The sequence below is a fragment of the Aquila chrysaetos genome, chromosome 10, assembly GCF_900496995.4.
Source record: "Aquila chrysaetos chrysaetos chromosome 10, bAquChr1.4, whole genome shotgun sequence".
Lineage (NCBI taxonomy): Eukaryota > Metazoa > Chordata > Aves > Accipitriformes > Accipitridae > Aquila > Aquila chrysaetos.
Window position 1 is genome coordinate 16599153 of NC_044013.1, and position 19790 is coordinate 16618942.

Genomic DNA, 19790 nt, shown 5'->3' on the forward strand with positions numbered 1-19790 from the left:
ATTTATAGCTTTATTTAAATGTGCAAGCAATGGATAAAATTGCAATTTCTTACCCCAGCTTCACACAAGCATGTGCGTATAGTGGTTCTTGGGAACCAGCTATGGGGAGAGGTCCTTGCCAATATTTTCAGTTGTATTCTAATTCTCCTAAAGATTCCTTTTGTTCAGTATTTTCAATTTATTGATTGCTCCTGGCCAGTCAAAAAGCAGAGGAAAAGTGGAGTGCCATTGCTGCTATGTAGCTGGACTCTCTTTGATGTTATAAGAATTGTACAAACTTTTGGCAACAATCTATACTGTTCTGAAAGTCTTTAAAACTGTGTATTATGCCTTAAAGTTGTTAAAGTTAGCTTCTGCTGCTAAAGACAAAATTCCTTGAATATGGTGTCTTTAATAATAGGAATTGCTGGAGGTGCATTTTTGATTCATCAGCACTATTCTTAGGGAATGAAATTATTGTTATTTTGAAAATATTTTGTGCTTTATTGACCAGCAATTAATGAGATACCAAAAATTCAGTCTTGCTAAAATCTGCTAAAAGTTTCTGATTGCTTCAGTTAGGAACAGAAGATATGTGTATAGAAACCAAAGTAACACATCCAGGACCAGAGCTGTGCTATAGGGATTCATATGGCTAAGCCCATCAGTATTATTTTTCCTGCAGGGGGTGACACACAGCTTCAGTTCTGTCTGTAGCTCTGAAGTCCCAGGCTCAAGCACGTTCAATAGCTGCACTTTCAACAGAGAGCAGAGTTACTCAAATATTCCATAAATTTTTTTTTTGAGATATTTGAAAATACCTGTTTAATTCCATGGCAGGTCCTGCATAGAATTTACATTTACTTTTTGCATTAGAGTGGTGGCTGTTTGAAGAATGGATGGAATAATATTTTGCAAGTAGGCAAAACAATGATACCTTTGCCTATGCTGGAAAGCACCTTGCATCATAAATTCATCCCTTGACAATAAACTGGGAAGTTTATGCAAATTTAAGTAAGGTATTAGGACCTTGGGCTAATGGGACATAACCAGGAGACTTTATTTTCATTGCTCTAAGTAATTCAAAATTTTATGTTCAAATGTTGTGCTTAGGTATTCACCATAAGTCCTAGAAGTACTGTTGTCCCAACAACCTTGCATACAAAATTACATATAAAAATTCACTTACATGTCTGTAGAGCAGTAAGGGAAGAATGTGAGAATTCAAACAGTCAAGAATGATAAGCTTCACTTCAGGATGTGTAGGAAAAAAATGTTGCACTTCTTGTATGTTAAGCAGAATTGCAGTTGCAAGCAGTAACAATTCTGTAAAGTGTAACCAAAGCAAAGATATCTTTGCTTACAAATGGGTTTCTCAAATACAGTGAAACCCAATGAAGTTGTGTAAGTTGTGCTGTTGTCATTTAGATTTTTTGATTTTGTGCTCCTTGAATCTGTGGTAAAATTGCTACAGCTTATTCCTTTACCATGTATTTAGCAAAATTAGTAAGTAAGGTGAAGAATTAAATAGCCCAAGGGAATCAGGATGTGAATCCAGCTACATAGTAAGGTGTAAGAAGTTCAAACTAAGCCTTGTAGATTTGCCAGAATTGTGGTAAGAACAGGAAAGTTCCACAACCTCAGATCATAAAAGGACAGAGAGAGCATTGGACTAGAGGAACTTTCCATCAGCTGGTAACTGGATAACTCTGATACTGGTTACACAGCTCACAGACGTTTGTCTTGTGGAATGGTTCACAGTCTCTCATGAAGTTAAAAATATTGCATGAGAAGTCCTAACTAAAGCTGTCAAGGGGTAACTCTTTAGTTAACCAAACAATACCTTATCACCTTTATAATCTCTCTCACTTTTTCCTAATGATATTTAATTGAAAAATGCTTATTCCTTACATTTTTCAAGAACTTCTGGAGAGAGCTGTATTCACTTGCTCATTTCTGAAACTGATTGTGCTAAATGCAGAATAAATCATTCTTTGAGCTGTCTTTCTTCATTTTGAAAGAACCCATAACAGCATCCATATTTAATAAATCACCAGGCTCTAGAACTCTCTACTCTTCATCCATCAGACTATAAGCAATACAGTGATTTATCCCCCTATCCATAAATCCAGGCTTTGGAAAGCATTAGAAGACTTTCAGCACGCTGCCTGTTACTCAATACCATCTCAGTTAGATAGAGCTGTTACATAAAACCTTTACAGAGTGAGATTTGCAGATGGATTTCTCTAGTTCTGTTAATGACCTTTCCATCTGTATCATCCCTGTAAGTTTTTCATCTCCAGCTGTACAGGAGATGCAGTCACTTAATGAAATAGGGTCTATACGGCACAGAGAGGCATAATTTAGATGATGTTTCTCAGCAGAAAAGCATAGTTAATTCCAGTTTCCAGAAATCAAAATTGGAAGTGTAAAAAAAAAAAAAAAGAGAGAGAAAAAAAGGTAATTTACTCCGCTAATTGAGGAAAGAGAATAATTTTGTTAATCGGAGGAGAAGCATTGTTTTAAAATATATTGTATTACACTTGGTCTCCTAAAAACATTTTAATTCATATTTGCAAAGTTCATAAAAAGGCCTCCTTGGGTCTTTTTGTAGACCCAAGGCCAGCCCTTACATACCTCATGTATGTCATCTTGGTTTTACTAATGAGAATAACTTTGACTAAAAGCTGACGGTGGGAGCAAGGACTGCACAATAAAACGTGAGTCAGGGAAGGAGAAAGCAATTGGTTTTCCTGAACTGAATTTAGCTCATTTACTTTAGGTGCAGGGGTAACTAATTGGAAATGTCAGCGGTAATAAAGACAGTCAAATCTTTGTTCAAGGGAATGTATTGTAAAATTGCGTGGCTTAAGTGTTTGACTACTAATGGGCATTGTATGCGGCCCTGGTGAGGCTGCACCTCGAGTGCTGTGTTCAGTTTTGGGCCCCTCACTACAGGAAAGACCTTGAGGTCCTGGAGCGCATCCAGAGAAGGGCGACAAGGCTGGTGAAGGGTCTGGAGCACAAGTCTTCTGAGGAGCGGCTGAGGGAACTGGGGTTGTTTAGCCTGGAGGAAGGGAGGCCGAGGGGAGACCTTATCGCTCTCTACAGCTACCTGAAAAGAAATTGTAGCAAGGTGGGTGTCAGTCTCTTTTCCCAAGTAACAAACGATAGGACAAGAGGAAGCGGCCTTGCGCCAGGGCAGGTTTAGATTAGATATTAGGAAAAATTTCTTCACTGAAAGCATTGTTAAGCACTGGAACAGGCTGCCCAGGGAAGTGGTTGAGTCACCATCCCTGGAGGTATTTAAAAGACGTGTAGATGTGGCACTTAGGGACATGGTTTAGTGGTGGACTTGGCAGTGCTAGGTTAATGGTTGGACTCGATGATCTTAAAGGTCTTTTCCAACCTAAACAATTCTATGATTCTATGAATGCTACTAATTTGTGACAGGAATACTTACGAAATTGATAAATGGTAAAGGTAAAAGGATGATGCAGCAAGGAAGTTGTGGAACTTGAAGAACTTGCAGATAAGGGAACCTCTCATGACCAGGTATTGCATCCCGAAACTGGAGCAACTCAGGTTCGTGGATTTCCTTTGTCAGAATTAAGGTGAAATGACACCAGGGGAGTTCAAACAACAATCAACATTTATTCAACCTAGCTAACCTTGCCCAATTACAAGTGAACTTATCAATATGAACCTTGCATCATGTCATTAAGCCGCTGTTTGAAAAGAGAAGGGAGGTGTTAGAAAAAGAAGCGGAAAAAGGAACATGAAACTGTGTCAGAAGGAGAGCCCTCCCGTTGAGGCACATGGTTCAGAGCAGACCCCCTTGCTTTCTGGACTCCTCAAAGAGGAGCCCAGGGGCGGCTAGAGCCACTCCTAGTCCCAGACTTGGTCAACGGTTTATGTTTAAAAGGATGAGGTGTAGGGACTGTGGAAAAGAGATAAGAAAAAGAGGGAGAGAGAGAAAAAGAAAGAAAGAAAAGAAGGAAAGAGAGAAGAAAAGGGTTTCACCAGTCCTGGGTCCAGCGCTGGTCCAGCCAGCATAGAGATCCAGTTCTGGAGGGTGGGCACTGAGAACTCCTTCTCCCTTCTTCTATAGTGTGTTAGTCGGTGGTCTTGACACGTGCAGTTCCCGTTCCCGGGGTTCTCTGGAATCAGTCGGTGAGCTTTGGAAGGGTTCATTGGGGAGTTGCCTGTCTTTCCCTGCTGGCATGACTGCTCAAGATAGAAGCACAGTCCCATCCTCCGTGGGGGCCCCTCCTTCAGGCGCATACGCTGTGCTCTTTCTCCTGGTCACTTAAGATAAGGAATTGCAGCTTTGGAGAAGCACAGTCCCACCCTCCGTGGGGCCTTCTCCTCTGGCCACATTGTCCTGTTCACAAAACTCCAGTGTTTTTACAGAGGCCATTTTCTCCACCAAAGTTCTTTAACGAATGTTTGAGACATTGACTATAATTTGTCAGACCGTCACAGCAGGGCAAGGAAACATACAGGTTGCATGGACAGGAAACCACCACTACACCACAAGATGAAGAAGCCATGTCAAGCAAAAATCAATCATGTGGTAAGATTTGATCTTAACATGAGTGAGACAGGAGGTAAAAAAGGTATAAAAACCCCACAGAAAATAGCAAGAGGTCAGAGGGACAGAATAACAAAGAAAAAGGTACAGCTCTCCCAGGGTGGAGGAAAGAGCCCAGCTAGTGGAGAATTCTGTTGTGTTAGATCAGGGCTCTATGCATGCTTTCATGATATATGTACTTATACATGCTATGCTTATGTACTGGATCAGATTGCTCTCGGACTCTAGTAGCTCCCTGTCATCACCCACAGGGACACATTCATACTTTGCTGATTTTGTTGTGGAGAGACTTTATCCTCTCTTCTACAGATGAATTTGACATAACACCTGATTTTGGTTTATTTGCATTTTTTCCCCTGATAACACTACGTTATTAAAGACAGCAGTGAGGAGAAAATATACATTAAAGCATTGCAGCAAATAGCAAAGAAGGAGAAGAGATGAGAACAGGGATTTACGATGACTGTGTCTCCTATTTTTCAGTGGGTGGCAATAGATGGCAGTGTTAGCACAGAAATTATTTTTTCACTGCTTAAAACCTTGCTCTGAGCTTCACAGGCGGTATTGTTAGTCCTCATTCTGATTTTCTCAGTGGAAGAACTTCAGATTACACTATCTCCAAAGTATGTATTCCCTACATGAATGTGGAAACCTAGATGTGTCTTTACTACCAAAACTGCAAAACCTTAAGCTTCAGATGCAATTACGTGCCACTAGGAAAATTAAAAAATGTGTGTGAATGTATGTTAAACCATGATTGATTTGAAAAATGCCAGACAAATACTGTGTAATGTCCTTAAAGTTGCATTAGGCTTGGTAAATGGTAGAATTTGGAATTGGACTATGATTTCTGACATAATTTACTATATAATGCAAAAAGTTATTAATATATCACAGCAGGGTACATTGAAGCAAACAGGCTAGTTTCATTGATGATTTAATGTCACTGATTTACATCTGAGGTGCATTTACCTCCCTAGACATGACATGGCTTCAGTGGGCATGGCCATGACATGGACTGCAAGCACTGCAGGGCAGTGGAGGAGAGGGCGAGGGACAGAGGAGAGGGCAAGGGATGGGAGAGCTATGGCCATGGGCCTGGGAATCTGCTCCAGCCTTCCCTCTGGGCCTTGGTTGTGTTTTCCTTTTTTTTTTTTTTTTTTTTTTTAATTTAAACTTGTTGTTCATGCCTCGGCGGGTTTAACCTTTAGCTGACCTAGTTATTGAACCAGGGCAGCAGGTAGCATCTGAGGAAGTTGATATTTCTCCTTTGTTGATTGCCATTTACTGAGGAGCAAACAGAAACTGGTACGAGGCTGGGCAGCACACACAGAGGGGAGCCTGCACTGGTACTGTATGCACCAGAACCTCAGCAAGTCCTGGTGTCCTCGGCTCTGCTGCGCAACCAGCTTCAGTCCCTGATTACAAATGCATACAAAAAAAAAATTGGGGAGTGGGCTAGTGCAATGCAGGGACTGCTGGCCTGGCCTTCTGGCCAGGAGCCTCCTGTTACTTGTTGCGTGTGCTACAGAGAGGGAGTGACACGGAGACAATCAGCGACAGGAAAATTCCCGTGCAACCCTGTGTCACAACTTCAAGGAGCACAGACAAAGGTATATTTCAAAGGTAAGTGGTCAAATGCTGCAGTGCTGCCAGAACACTGCATATGAAGCTGGGAGATGGCACTGGCACTGTGGTGATGCTGTGAGCTGGCACTGAGCTCCAACAGCGAGCAGTGGGTGGGAAATGCTGTGTGGCAACTCCTATGCAAACTGGGGAAGCTGGGATTTATGGTGAAGGCTATAATTAAAGATATTCATAAGAAGAAAAGTATAAACAAAAGGTAACCTGCTAATTTAAATGACCCAGCCATAGGTTTTGACCCTGAAGACACTAAAGACCTTGGGGCTGCCTTGACTTTGTGGCTTACAGCAATGTTCTGCTGGTATTACGTATAACTAGCAGGTCAGCGCAACAGTGTTCTGTACTTGAGATCCTGGTTGCATGTTCCTGCTCTGAACTATAGTCCCTCTTGTGTAAGTGTACAGTTCCTCCTGAGTGTTGGGATTTTTTTTGGCACAATTTGAACAGCACAACCTCCCAAAGTATCTGAACTTGCACAAGCGCTGCTTTGTGCTGGTCCACTTTCTATTTAGTTACACCCCGCTGTACAACTGAGCTGTCGTGTACATCACCGATGAGCTCACTCCAACAGTCTTTATATTCTGTAAGTTGTTCCTTCAGTACTTTATGATCTTACCCAATCCCCCCAGCTGATATTTTAGCTCAGGCTCTGTCTCCTGGTTTTACTGTGCCTCTCTCCAGCCACGCAGTATAACACGCAGCAACGCCCTGGGTAGTTTGAACAAAATAAATCCTAATACTGCAATGGTTGTGTACATTTGCCAGAGCCCTACACTTTAGCAGCTAAATCCTGTCTTCTTTTACTCCTGCAGCCAGTCCTGCTTTTTAACTGGTATAAAACTTTTAAACTAGTATAAAAGTTTCTAACAGGTATAAAAATATTTTTTATCCCACTGAGTATGGCTGTACAATGGAACCAAGCACACTGCTTTATTGTGTCAGCAAATTTCTCATTTTTCAGGGAGCAGGATTTGTGGCTCCTGGAAAATATAGGTCTTTCAGTGGACTGAGGCTGAGCTTGCTGGCACTCTGTTTATGTCTGTATTCTGCTTGTTGCCAGATTAGGATAGAAAAGAAATACAAGCAAAGTTGTTCACCACAGACAAGGGCTTACTGTGCCCTGTCCTCTTTTTCCACTGAACAAACTTTGGAAAGGCCATGAGAGGTAGTGAGCTAATATTAAAATGTACTAAGAATTAAAGCCACTCATTGAAATGAACAAGAACTTACCTGTGCACTGCAGCACACATTTTTCCATGGTAAAAAAAAGGAAAAGAGCAAATAATTAATGCTTCAATGGTAGAGAAGAGAGCAAGAGAGAGGAAGGCAAAATTTCTGTTGAAGAAATCAACTAAATTTATGTGCGTTGTTTGTGCTCCATTTATGGTGTTCAACTTTCTAAGTAATAAGTTTAGTTGAAGGAAATATTTGTGTAAAAGTGCATATTAAAGAAAAGTAATGAAAAATAAATTATAAAAATGTCAGTGGTTATGTATGCTTTAAGGGAACTACTACAATGCGGTGCCAAAGTAAAACATAAACTAATCAACGCCTCTTAAGCTGCAAATACAAAATCTTTACAGCAAATTGTTTTTCCTGGGGATTTGCACTTCAGTAATTATGTGCTGAAATTTAGCAAAAGCTTTCACTATCAGATAAACTGAAGCCAAATTTACCAACAGAAATATGCACTAGTCAAGTTTTTATCTTTTCAAAAGGATGTAATGAGGTGTAAACCTCTATGAAATATGTTTGACTTCAAAATCCTATTGAGCCAAAGCTCGGCAAAGTCAAAGGCAATTAGCTGCCCGGTCCAGAGGGCACCTAGCACCACTGGTAAATCTCTGCGTCTCAGCTCAGATCCAGCCACACCAGTATTTCTATCCAGGTGCAGATCAGGGGATTTTTGGTTAATGTACATTTAAGATTAGAATTTGACCATTTAAAAATACAAATGGAAAAAACCTGGCAGTGGAAAAAAGCAAGAGAAGGGTGCTAAAAAAATATCAGGGCTTGAAATCCCAGCATAATCAAGCTGCAGCCTGGAGTGACTGGATAAGAGAGCGTGATGAGTGCTTGCCTCGGAGACGTGCTTTGGTGCTGCCTGATTACAGGTACATGGAAAACTCTTGCAATTCCTGAAACTTCATCCCTTCCCTGAGACCGTCACCTGCTGCTCCACCTGGGCTATCTACCTGTAATTCATATTGATTCAAATCCTTTTTCTTCAGCTAGGGGGAAGAATATGGCACGTCTACCCAGGCCACAACAACTGGTGGTGGCTGTCCTTTTTGCTGCTGAGGTAAATCTGTATTGATAAAGCATTTGCAAATGCCTTCCTACAAACTCCCACAGCAATTCCACTAATAGCTGGTTGCTGTTAACAGGCTGTCAGCATGGTGTCAACAGTTTACTGTGCTGAGGACCAAAATGTTTTAATCTAACTCATGGTCTTGGCTGTAATATGAAGGTACATAAGAGGAATGCAATGAGTGTGACATTCTGGTCAGAACAGCTGATCAAATGTCTCTTCTCACATTAAAATATAAGAACTGTAATTTGTTTCTCCCAAAAGAAAGAAAAAAAAAGCAGCCAGGTAGAATTATGAAGATGCTCCTGTTAATCTAGCAATTTTGTGCTTAAGGTTTTCATTTTTTCATATATGATGGGATTCTCTAAATAATGACTTGAATTAATGATTGTATTAGATTTAGTTAGACCAGTGCCCTGTTTATTGGAGATTTCTGTGCCCGTGGAGCAGTAACTAAGTTTCTTCTAAGTCCCATCAGTTCCTTGCTAATAATGGAGCAGATGACTAGTGCACAAAGTTACTTTGGTTTAAAAGTTTTACATATGCGACTCCTGAATGAGTTTTAGTGCAAGATTAAGATTTTATTCCATAAGTTTAAAATCTGTAGAAGGCTGAAAAGCATTCACATGAATCATCTTCTTAAAAGCAGTATTCACTTCCTCTATCACCACTGAAAAGGCACAGGGTTCCCTATAGCACTGCTATAAGGGTGCAATTTTGTGTCAGCTGGGGAGGACCAAGGTGTTGTGCAGAGTGCCTGTAGGTCCTGTTGCCAGTGACATAAGCTGTCCCCCAGTGACTTGTCATGAATAGCTATCTCAGGCAGAGCATACATGGAGAACCAAAGCATATATGCTAGTACCTGTTTTCTGAATCTTTGCTGACTGCCAAGTATTTCTCAGTGGGTTGAGTGCAGAGACGCTGCTTCCTTGCTGTCATTCATCCATCATCTAAATTAGGTGTTTTTAAATGTTTAATCACCAAAGTATCAAAGTCTTTCTCTGCCCAGTCATGCTCTCTGGTTATGGAGCCCCAAAATGATGGGAATCACAGATTGAGGTTTGTGTGGAGTTAGAAGTCGATGGACAAACTCAGAAACAAGCCTTCTCCATAATGACAGACTGATAAATCACGTCTGTTTTCCTCTACAATGCAATGACCTAATTGAGTCATTGAGATGTATGGTGTGACAGAATAGCATTCCTAAAAATGCACATAAAATATAAATCCATCTTTCCTGTAAGTGCCTGGGCAACAGTTGACTTCTGTGACTCACTTAAGAGAAATTCCATGGGAAAAAGGTTAGGCTTTCTCTGGGATGAAAAGAAAAAGAGTAAATGACATAAATGGTGATTGTAAAGCAAATCTCTGCTTAATATCCCCTGTCTGCACTATATGAAAAGCAAACACAGCCAGTAAAATTTCAAGTGGTGCAGTAAGTTCCCTGTCTTTGAGAGGTGAAGAGTACATACTCCCACAAACAGAGCTCGGCTTTGAAGGTCAGCCTGGGAGCACTGATCCTTTTCAAAAGAGAGAGGGAGTACATCCCGTCTGAGACTCTTGGCATGCTGGCTAAAAATCATGGATATTTAACCAGTAGCTTTTTCCTTACTCCAATCGGATGTTGGTATGATGTGGAGTAATCTACAGCGGAGTCATGGCCAAAACATCTTCCCCGATTGGCTGCAGGGAGAAACAGTCAGAGTGGAAAAAGTGTGTGGATGGCCTACGTGCAGTTGAGTTCAAATGCACAGCGTTTGTTTATGGAAGCTTATATTCAGCTGCACCATCAGCTGTCTCAATTACAGTCCTAGACCATAAGGGGAATAAAACACTAGAATTATGTCTGAGAACTAGAGAATTATTTGTAATGATTCAACAGAACAAAGGCATATTGATATACAGCAAGCTGGGCTGCTCACAAACTGCAGAAGGAAGATATGAAGAGCAGCATTAAATGGCCTACTCACTAAAACAACAAGGATCTTCATCCTCTCTGACACTGATTTGGAAAAAGACACACAAGGTACCAAGATGAGAAAGAGGCTGCAACTGAGATTTTGCAGAAGCCTGGCTTTAGTGGTGTATGCGTTTTCTTGAATTTCTGTGATTTAGAGGGATTTTTTTCTGCATTTATCTTGTCTTTGTTTTCCTTTGGAAATTGCATCATAGTGCTCTCTCTGGCTTTGGTAGCTACTTCAAGCATGGTCCAATTTAAAGATTATATTTTGTTTTGAGAGCAAGTGATTTCTGTTGTTTGGTTTGGAAAGCTGGGGAGGTTATCACTATTATCTTTAGGGGGATGAACCTCAAAACTGGGTAACATGAATAGCCTGTGGCAATACTAATACCTCACAACAGCTTTATGTAGTGATTTGAGGAGTTCTGATGGCTCAGTAAATATTTAATAATAGTCTCAAAATCATCATTCAGATTTCTAGTCCCCTGCTAGCCTGGGAGGTGCTCAGTAGGCTTTTGCAGACTATCACTACAATGCTGTGCACAATGCAAAGTGAGAGGATTAAGTGATCCACAGTCCTGGGATCTGATTCTTGCATCTCATGAACCAAGAACTTCAAAAGGATCTTGAAAAAAAGATGAAGGCCACATGACTGGAAATGCTGTACTCATGGCTGAATGCGTTTACCAAAGGGCTGGAAAGGCGTGTTGATGTTTCTGAGTACTGCTCCAGGTTGGAGCAGACTGGCAGACTTAAAGATGGTTGAGTCATCTCCTTGCAGAGCTGGCAGAACAAAAGATTATACAGAAAAAAAGAGGACTGAGCTAAAGATAGTCACATGTCTCTGTCATGAAACACAGGGAATGAAATATGTATGGACCTGCAGAGCTTTTATACTGAGAGTAGGCTAATACAGTACTAATACAGTACTAATACAGCTCTGGCTACATTGCATGAGCATATTTTGGTAGAAAAAGTGAAGAAGCAGCATCTTGAAAATGAGGATACATGAAAGGGAAATAATATGAAAATGACTGGCATAAAGAATATTTTTTGGTTATAATTTGTATCAAATCTATCTGTTTAGAAACAATTTAGTAGTTCAACACAAATGTTTACATAGCCTTTCCAAGCGGAGTAACAAGAGTAGTATTACTGATTTATTTTTCCTGAATCAGGGGTACAAATCCCACTCTGGGAACCTGAATGCAAGAATAAATAATATCGATATTCCCCACTACATGTGGGGAGCATTACAGCTGAACCACAGTGAGTTCTGCAGGCCTTATTTCGGCAGAGTTCTGAATTCTAGCAGGCAGAATGTAAGCACAAGGAGACAGCCACGTTAATAACAGTTTCCTGTAAGTAAGGGTTTTGCAGAGGTGATAATGTGCTAGGCAGCTGCCTGCCAGAGTCAGATATAGAGGCTATAAGGTTTTCCTTATTTCTTTCTGGCTACATCGAAGGACATTGTTAATGTGTAATCATCTCAAAGGCAAGAATATCCTTACATTGGTACAGGGATACAAGGAAAGGGGACTTGTGTCTACCCCTTTTCTTTGCTATGACAACAGGATGGCTTTTACCTGGCCATTTACCAGGACCGTCCTGGGGATGTGTGCTCTGTGCCTACCAAGTTTGCCTCCTCCTTTAGGTACCCTGGAATAAAGGCTGCCTGCACAGTTTATCTGAGGACACTATTAGGTTGAGTATTGTGATTTCTGCTCTTCTAAACCCTACAAAACTCATTTTGGCTACAGCCTTATACACGACACATATCCTCTTGATGGAGTGAAGAAAGACTGAGGAAAAGGGAAGAGCAGAAGACAGTGACCCAGGCTCATCAGCATGTGATGCTCAGGCTATGTGCAATTTTGGCCACTTTATTAATTCTGCTTGGGATTTTATGAGCACCCACTCACAGTGCTGGAGCACTGCTGGGCTACCTGTGACTCCTGCTACTTATTCATCACGATGTTCCTCCCCATTCTGGAGGAGGTTGCTGCTGCTTTCTGATACATAAAGTAAGTTTGTTTAGTTTTCTTTAAACAGGAAGGAAATTCATTCCATCACATTCCCTAATGTAGAATCAATCTGTATGTTGCCTTGAACTGTACAGGCTTCGGATTATGTGGAAGTGAAGCAGCCAGATCACCACTGAAACTACCCTCCTAAAGCCCAGACTACAGGAGCCAGCCTTAACAAGTCATCAGAATTATCTTAGCTAGAGACTTCATCTTCCTGAGCATCCAAACTAAAGAAGCACGAACTGCAGTCTCTGAGAAATTACTGCAAAGATTCAAACTAGCCATCCTTCTGACTTCTGTTGAGTGATGTGCTAAAAAATAATTAAATTTCTAAATCTTTTGAAAAGAGCCCTCCTGAGGATCTATTGGAAGTTCTCAATTTATTCCAGTCATTCCCTGAACAGCAGATAAGCGAGTTGTCTTGAATGCAGAGTGGATCACGTTTATCAAAACTATGCTGCTATTCAAAGCTTGCCTCCTCTGTGCCCCTTCCCATGTAAGCTGAGAACAGTCAAGCTCCCAGCCTTAAAAAAAGGCATGCATGCTTTTGCTCACTGGCCTAAGAAGTACAATGGAGAAGAAGCATCCAGACTGAAAGCATTTCACTTTCACAGTACGCAGCCTGAAACCTACAACTTTTTCATTGCTTAAGTAACTCCTGGCCATTTTAGTGTTAAAGGTCTGAATCTGTTCCGCTCTCACCCTTACCCTACCAGTCACTGAGTTCAGTGATTAAGTACACTAGTGTGGGTTCACAGTTGTGACCCCTGCTCTGCAAAGGAAGTTTTCTAGTAGTGATCTGAATGTAACCTCCCTTCATATCCCTTTTTACCAAATAAAACTATGTGCACATGGAATGTAAGATGGAGAAGAGTATGAGAAAAAAAAACCTCAAAGGCAGCGTTTAGCTCCTAAATGTTTCTAAGCTTGAAAGCACATTCTCCTACTGATTCAGTCATGAGATTTTTCTCGCTTTCTTGCTCGTGTCAGGGACACTGCTCACAACCTCAACTTTCCTGGTAACTGTATTTAACTGTTCATTTAAAGATAGTATTTTTACTTTCCACACCTTGTTTTTATTGGCTGCCACCTCTTTTTCCCTGTAAAAGGTTTTCTTGTCAAGAGGCAAAATAGTTAGGTATTGCAAAGCCATATGATATTTTGACCAACCAGAGTGGCACTAAATTAAGTAAGATCTGTGACTCTTAGCTTTTCCTCACCTTTCCTGTGGTGTCTCTTTCACACAATGCCTGCTGAAAAGTGGAAGTTGGAAGGCTCTGTGCAAGCGGACTGTAGCAGCAGCAAAATAATGGCCAGTCCATCTCCTTTCTTTCTCTCTTGAATCCAGCGTTCCAGAAATGCTGCCAGAAGTTGTTCTGGGGCCATCTGGGATTCCTCATTTAGATCATACAGGAAGTAGGAAATAAGACTAATTTAATGGCAATTTTGTTATAAATCAAACTAAATTAATAAAAAGACCTACCTGTCAAAATTAGGTTTTGTCAGACAGCAGTTTCTATTTACCTTACACAAGTCAGCTGGAGAGAATGAGATCATTGTGGACAGGCAGAACAGTCATAAAACTCCCAGAGCAGAAGCAGGAAAGGAAACTTCGACCAAAACCATTCCAGTAACAGAAAATATGAAATCTGATGTCTTCCCGTAGGGGAATACTTGTGGGACATGCTTCTCTGCTCCAGTGGTTTTCCCAAATTGCCACTCTAGGAGTCTCCACTAGGCTTCTGAAATCACAAAAAAAGTAGGCTTTAGGGTAACTATTGTAAAATACATACTGACCTTCCCTCCTCTATTGGTCATACCCATGTGACACACTTCAGCCTCTTTAACACCACAGGCTTACTTCAGAGGAACATTTTTTACATTACGATGTTTTGTTGACATAGACACAAACACTCACATAAACTCCCAGCTTCAATTTCATAAACACATTTTTCCTCTAGTTCCTATTAATCCCACAGTAAATGTTTAAAATTATTTTTCTTTCAGCCAGTTTTCCATTATATTCTTTTCTGCATCCCTAAACTATAACAAAAGCAAGACTTTAAATTAGTCATTATGATTAACTGTCCATTTCAACACCTCTCATTTGAGACTCTGGGAAGCATTTTATAGTTTATTGGGTGATGGGACTGAAATCTTTACAAGATCAACCCTGATCAGCAGGGTTTACAAGAGATGCTCTGAGGATTTAATTCTCAGTTTCTTGTGCCTATATAAATCACGTAAAAATGAATGCAATGAAAGTGAAAAAATGGGGATCAGACCTTTGTGTCCACCAGAAGCAGTGATGGAGGTCTAAAGCATCTGGCTTAAGGCCAGGTCAGCAAGACTTATTCTCTTACGATGCTCCCTGACTTCTGTAGTGCAGGATAGGACTTTGAGGCTGGAGCAATCATGTCATAAATGCCAAAGGATGGACCACAGACAAAAACTTAGCACGGCTTTTCATGGGCACTCATGTCTTGCTGCTCCGTCTCAGTAAAGGAATGTAACTCTCCTTGTAATTTCAAAGCCACTCATTCAATCTTTTGAGTAATTATGGGATGACAGCTGATTATACCCTGGAAATGCTTGCTAACACTATTAATCTTTTGCTCATATGGGCTGTTTATAGCTATAATTATAAATGAGTGAATGAAGCAAAGTAATTTCTGATTGGGTGGCTTGGGAAAGAAACTATGACTATAGCCCAAAGGATTGACTCAGCACTCAATAGGGAAAGATGCTGAGCATCCACTGAAATCAGTGGGGTCTCAGCACCCCTGAGGAGTGCTCAGCACGTCTCGGCAACAGGCTGGATCGTACCCATAATAACAAGACTGGGGCGGCAACTCAAAGAAATGTTCTTATTGAAGTTGAGGATAAATTAAAGGGAAGCAACCAAAGAGAAACTATTTTCAGACAGCAAGAGTAGAACTTCAGTAACATTTAGCCTGATCCTTGGAAATAAAATGTCTATGGAAGATTTCTTATTAGGGTTGAAGTACTTAAAAGGCCCTTATTAAATGCTCGTATACTTATAGTAAGTCAGGCAATGCGATGCACGTTTTAATGCCATATTATTGCCAGATGGGCCTTTACATTCATATTGATGCATTTCTGCAAAAAATATACATACTTCTTTTTTTTAATTCTAGCTTACTTCTAGTATTTCATTGGCTTGAGGTCCAATTAAAACAGCCACGAGCATCTAAACAAAATATATCTGAAGAACGTTTTTTCCTACGACTGAAAAGGGATTTTTAAGCTATTACTTTGAAATGTTAATTTCTAGTAGTACTATTCTATAATAACAAAGTTCTATTTTCAGCTACCCCTGACTCATGTAAAATACTGATAGGGGTTGAATTTATAATTCAAAACCGGTATTTTCTTTTTAGAAATTACACAAGGTAAATAATATAACTGGAAAAATTAAGTATGACTTACTAACTCAAAGGTGTTTTACTAATCTAATCTCAAAGCTAAACTCAGGGTTACTACTTTGATATAATAAATTAGATCAGTGATATAACCCCATGAAGCAAAAAACTTCTGTTTAATTCTATAGTTTGTATGCACTTGACCCAGGCAATGAAATCACAGGGCTATGGAATTACCTCTGTAACACAAAGAGAGGGCAAATTTTATGAAACTAGAAAGATATTTGAGGGGACAAACTAGGACAGAATGGGACAGGAATTCATTTGTTCTTCATAACAAATGACTAATGACTGCCACTATTGAGAATACATGGGGAATGACTGACTTTTAACCAGATAAAATAGACTTTTGGCTATTATATGTCAAATTCATTATCTGTTTGAAAATTCTTTAGGAGCTTTGTTGACATAAGGGACTTAGGAACCTTGCTTGATGATTTAGTTTTAATTCTTGGAATACTGCTGCTGGTGAATTGTTGACAATTCCTTCTGTGCCATGGCTTGCCACAAACCAGCCTTGTTATTTTTCTTTTCTTTTGATTTTATTACTGTATAATGAACAATTTCAGTGTTGCAAGATTAGGGAAGGAAGTTCATGTGACCAACAATGCTCCATTTTAGCATCTGTGGAAAAGGTATTCTAGTGGGGCTCCGGAATAAAAGAAGATATTTTGAGGCCTAGATGCAAGGTGAGGTGAGTTCAAGGACAGGCAAGCACAGCAGGAACACAGACTGTGTTCTTCTTAAAGACAGTGAAATGAAAAGCAGTCAGAGGATGTGAAAAAGGTCTCTTATAAGAAGCTTCTCTAGTTTAGAAGGCAGATTCCTACGACAGGACCTAGCTCCATCTGGCTGCAGTCATGGGCTGGTGATGCAATGAACTATGTCTGTTTCCATTCCACATGGCACCAGCTATATGCATTTTGAAACATAAAATTGTTGGTGGTTTATGGAAGATGGAAGTTGCCAACCTCATGATGATTTCTTATAGACAATTAGGAAAGAGATGGGGAAAAGGAGGTAGGGGTAGGCAGCTACAGACAGGGAGTTACTGAGACTGCAAAAGAACTATCTAGGCATCTGAGGAAAAGGCACTGAAGGAATGGAGTTTACTAACAATTCAGGAAGCTGTTGTCTTCTGCAGAGGTCCTGTAGAATTTTGCCTAAGTATCTGTCAGCTGAATTCTAGATATTATTGCTGATCTGTTGAAAATGCACTGGGTCAGAAAAAAAATTAGTTTGGCAACTGATTGTGAGGTTACAGAAAATCGCTTTTCATAGTGACTTTCTGAAGCGAGGACTGCTTGCAGTTGCTCCCTTTTTGGTTTTGCTCAGTATTTCTGGAGTTGTAGGACAGAAAAGTCCTTGGGCTCCCATGTTCATAGCCCTACAACGAACATTAATGAACTCTCTCCCCTCCTCCATGCCTACTTAACCAAACTGAGTCATTTCTCATGAAGAAATTGCCTTGTTGCAGAGGAAAAGGAAGGTTTTATTCTTTATGAAAAAAGGCTTGATAAAGTCAAAAGTCAAAGGAGCAAATAGTGACAACAGCAAGAATGTGCGATTGTTTCTTGGGACATTTGTAGGAATTGTTTCTGGAGTTAATCTCTAGTATAACGTACATATATGCACATTATATTACACACTGTCTACATTATTATTTAAAATGATTTTGATTTGAGGGTAAGTTCCTACATAGCTTTACACTTAGATTTAAGTGTTGAGTACGCTGTAACAGTAATACAGTACTGAAGCAGCTTGCAACAGCACCAGAAGAGCTGAAGACCCTGCTAACCACCAGCTGCCAGTTCAAGCCTTGAAGTTGGTATTTCTGGACAAAAGTAGCATTTCTAACCCAAGTGTCTGTGGAGGCAGGGCGAGACAGAGCCCTTGGGCACTGTGCAGCTGGCGGAGCTCAGTTCTGAAGTTTCACAAGCATTTTCCCTTCCATCGGCCAGTGTCCGAGTGAAGCCTCTGGGGATAGGAGATGTCTTGGCCACATCTGTCACTTTGAAAGCAGTGTTTTGGGTAGCTTTCAGCTCTGTTTTCTCTTGGGGGGCAAAGCTTGCATTTTCTAAGAACAGTCAAAAATGAAATTAGCTTTCAAGAGACCAAGGAAAATGACAAGAAAATATAAAAGTTTCTAGCCAAAGTCTGGGCTTGCACTTACAGGTATGAGCTGTGTTTATATCACAGTTTTCTCAACCCATTTTCCTCATACATTAGAAATCTGTCTGCCAGCTATTTCCTTTTCTTTCATTATTGCATATTTACATCCTTCTTTCACTAATTCTTTTCATTCTTCCCTGCTACTCTTTACACATACTTTTTGATAACAAAATGCCTCTTAGGATTTCTCTCGGATGCTCCCTACTCTTTATGCCCATTGGTTTCCACCTAACAGTGCTATTTCAGGACCTGTGTATTAGTCTCTGGCAAAACTAGCTGCTGCTTCTGACAGAGGTGAGGTGCCAAGCTGTGATTTCCCAGAGCACTGTATATGTACGTGACACTCGGCTGCTGATTATACCCTCAATTCTTACGGCTGAAGCTTCGTCTGCTTCCTGTCATGTCCGTGGGAGCCATGACATCATCTCCATGGTATTCTGAAATGATGCCCAACAGTCCTGTCTTTTCCCCCTCAGACTTTATTGACGTAACCTATCATTTCTTTCATGGTTGATGGTATTGTGTTCTACATGTCTCTTGTGATTTAATTCCTTCTCGATGAGTTCATATTTTTTCAGCTTTGTAATTACACTTTCTTTCTATCTCCAAGTACAAGTGTTACTGTTAAGCTGTTCTGGATCAGAGGTGAGGTTTGATCTGTTGAGGACCTCTTTTGAAATGCTTGTTTGCCTGTTTTCTACCTTAAAACTGTAGCTGTAATATGATAACTATTTTCTCCATCTTCATTTTTCACAAGCCCAATTTCTTATTTGAAATCTTGAACTTGTTTTAAAAAAGAATGGAGATAGAAGTACTTGCAGTATCATCCCAGTGATGGCATTGCTCGCTTTCAGCTAATGCAGTCTATGTACCTACAAAAGTTGATCAGCAGCAGTAGTGCTGGTTCTTGGAAAAGTGAGCAGAGGCCGTTCCTGGATGTGTGCATAAATGTGGTCATACTGTCTGCATTCAAAAGTTATGTGTTCTCTGGTGAATCTCTGCGTGCCTGACAGAGGTGGCAGGAGAAAGTAGGTCACAAGTAATTGCCCAAGAAACTGGAGGGTCTTTTCTGTTTCTCCTATAGTTGGCAACTGCAGCTTCATCACTGCATGAATGCATTTTCAGTATTTCCCAATTGCTGCTTTCCTGGGCCTTCTCTCTTCTAGGAGCTCCTTGGGACCAGGGACCCAGTCTTTTTCTTCGGTTTGCTCTACCTCCCTCCCTGCTGTGTGTGCTGCCTGGTCCAGAAAGAATGAGCTCTCCCAATTAACTATAAAAGCATCTGGGCATGTAATGCAGGCTCTGATTTCTGCTCTGGGTTCCAGACAAAAGCATGCAGTTCTTATGGTTGCAGTAGCCAAGGTCAAGTTTTCCCTTCTTTCCCCCTTTTTTCTTTCCAATGTGGCTCCAAAAAAGCACATCTGTTAGGCCCATAGAGACATTTAGGATAAAAAATGAGGTGTCTATTTGATGATTATGGAGGTGGTTCTCAAATACATGAATCCTGCTTTCAGCACTAATTTTTGTTTTGGATTATGCCTTTGGTCCTCAAGTAATATTTCCAAGGTGTAAATCCACACTGATTCCAATAGGCTGCCATCTGCTTTTACAATTTTACATGACTTTTAAACATTTAAGCTATTGTTTACAGTTTTTTTTT

General features: G+C 40.4%; 1 protein-coding gene across 3 annotated transcripts in view; it reads left to right on the forward strand.

Moving 5' to 3' along the window:
* The first annotated feature begins 3976 nt into the window (after positions 1-3976).
* PLOD2 (procollagen-lysine,2-oxoglutarate 5-dioxygenase 2) overlaps positions 3977-19790 on the forward strand; it is a 74582-nt gene continuing 58768 nt past the window's right edge. For 2 of the 3 annotated variants that reach the window (XM_041126806.1, XM_041126807.1), the window contains exon 1: positions 3977-6199. In XM_041126806.1, coding sequence (XP_040982740.1) covers positions 6040-6199 — 160 coding nt within the window. In that variant the 5' untranslated portion in view covers positions 3977-6039. Of the gene's footprint in view, positions 6200-7701; positions 8520-19790 lie in introns of those variants that run through there. The other variant, XM_041126808.1, reaches the window with a different exon arrangement.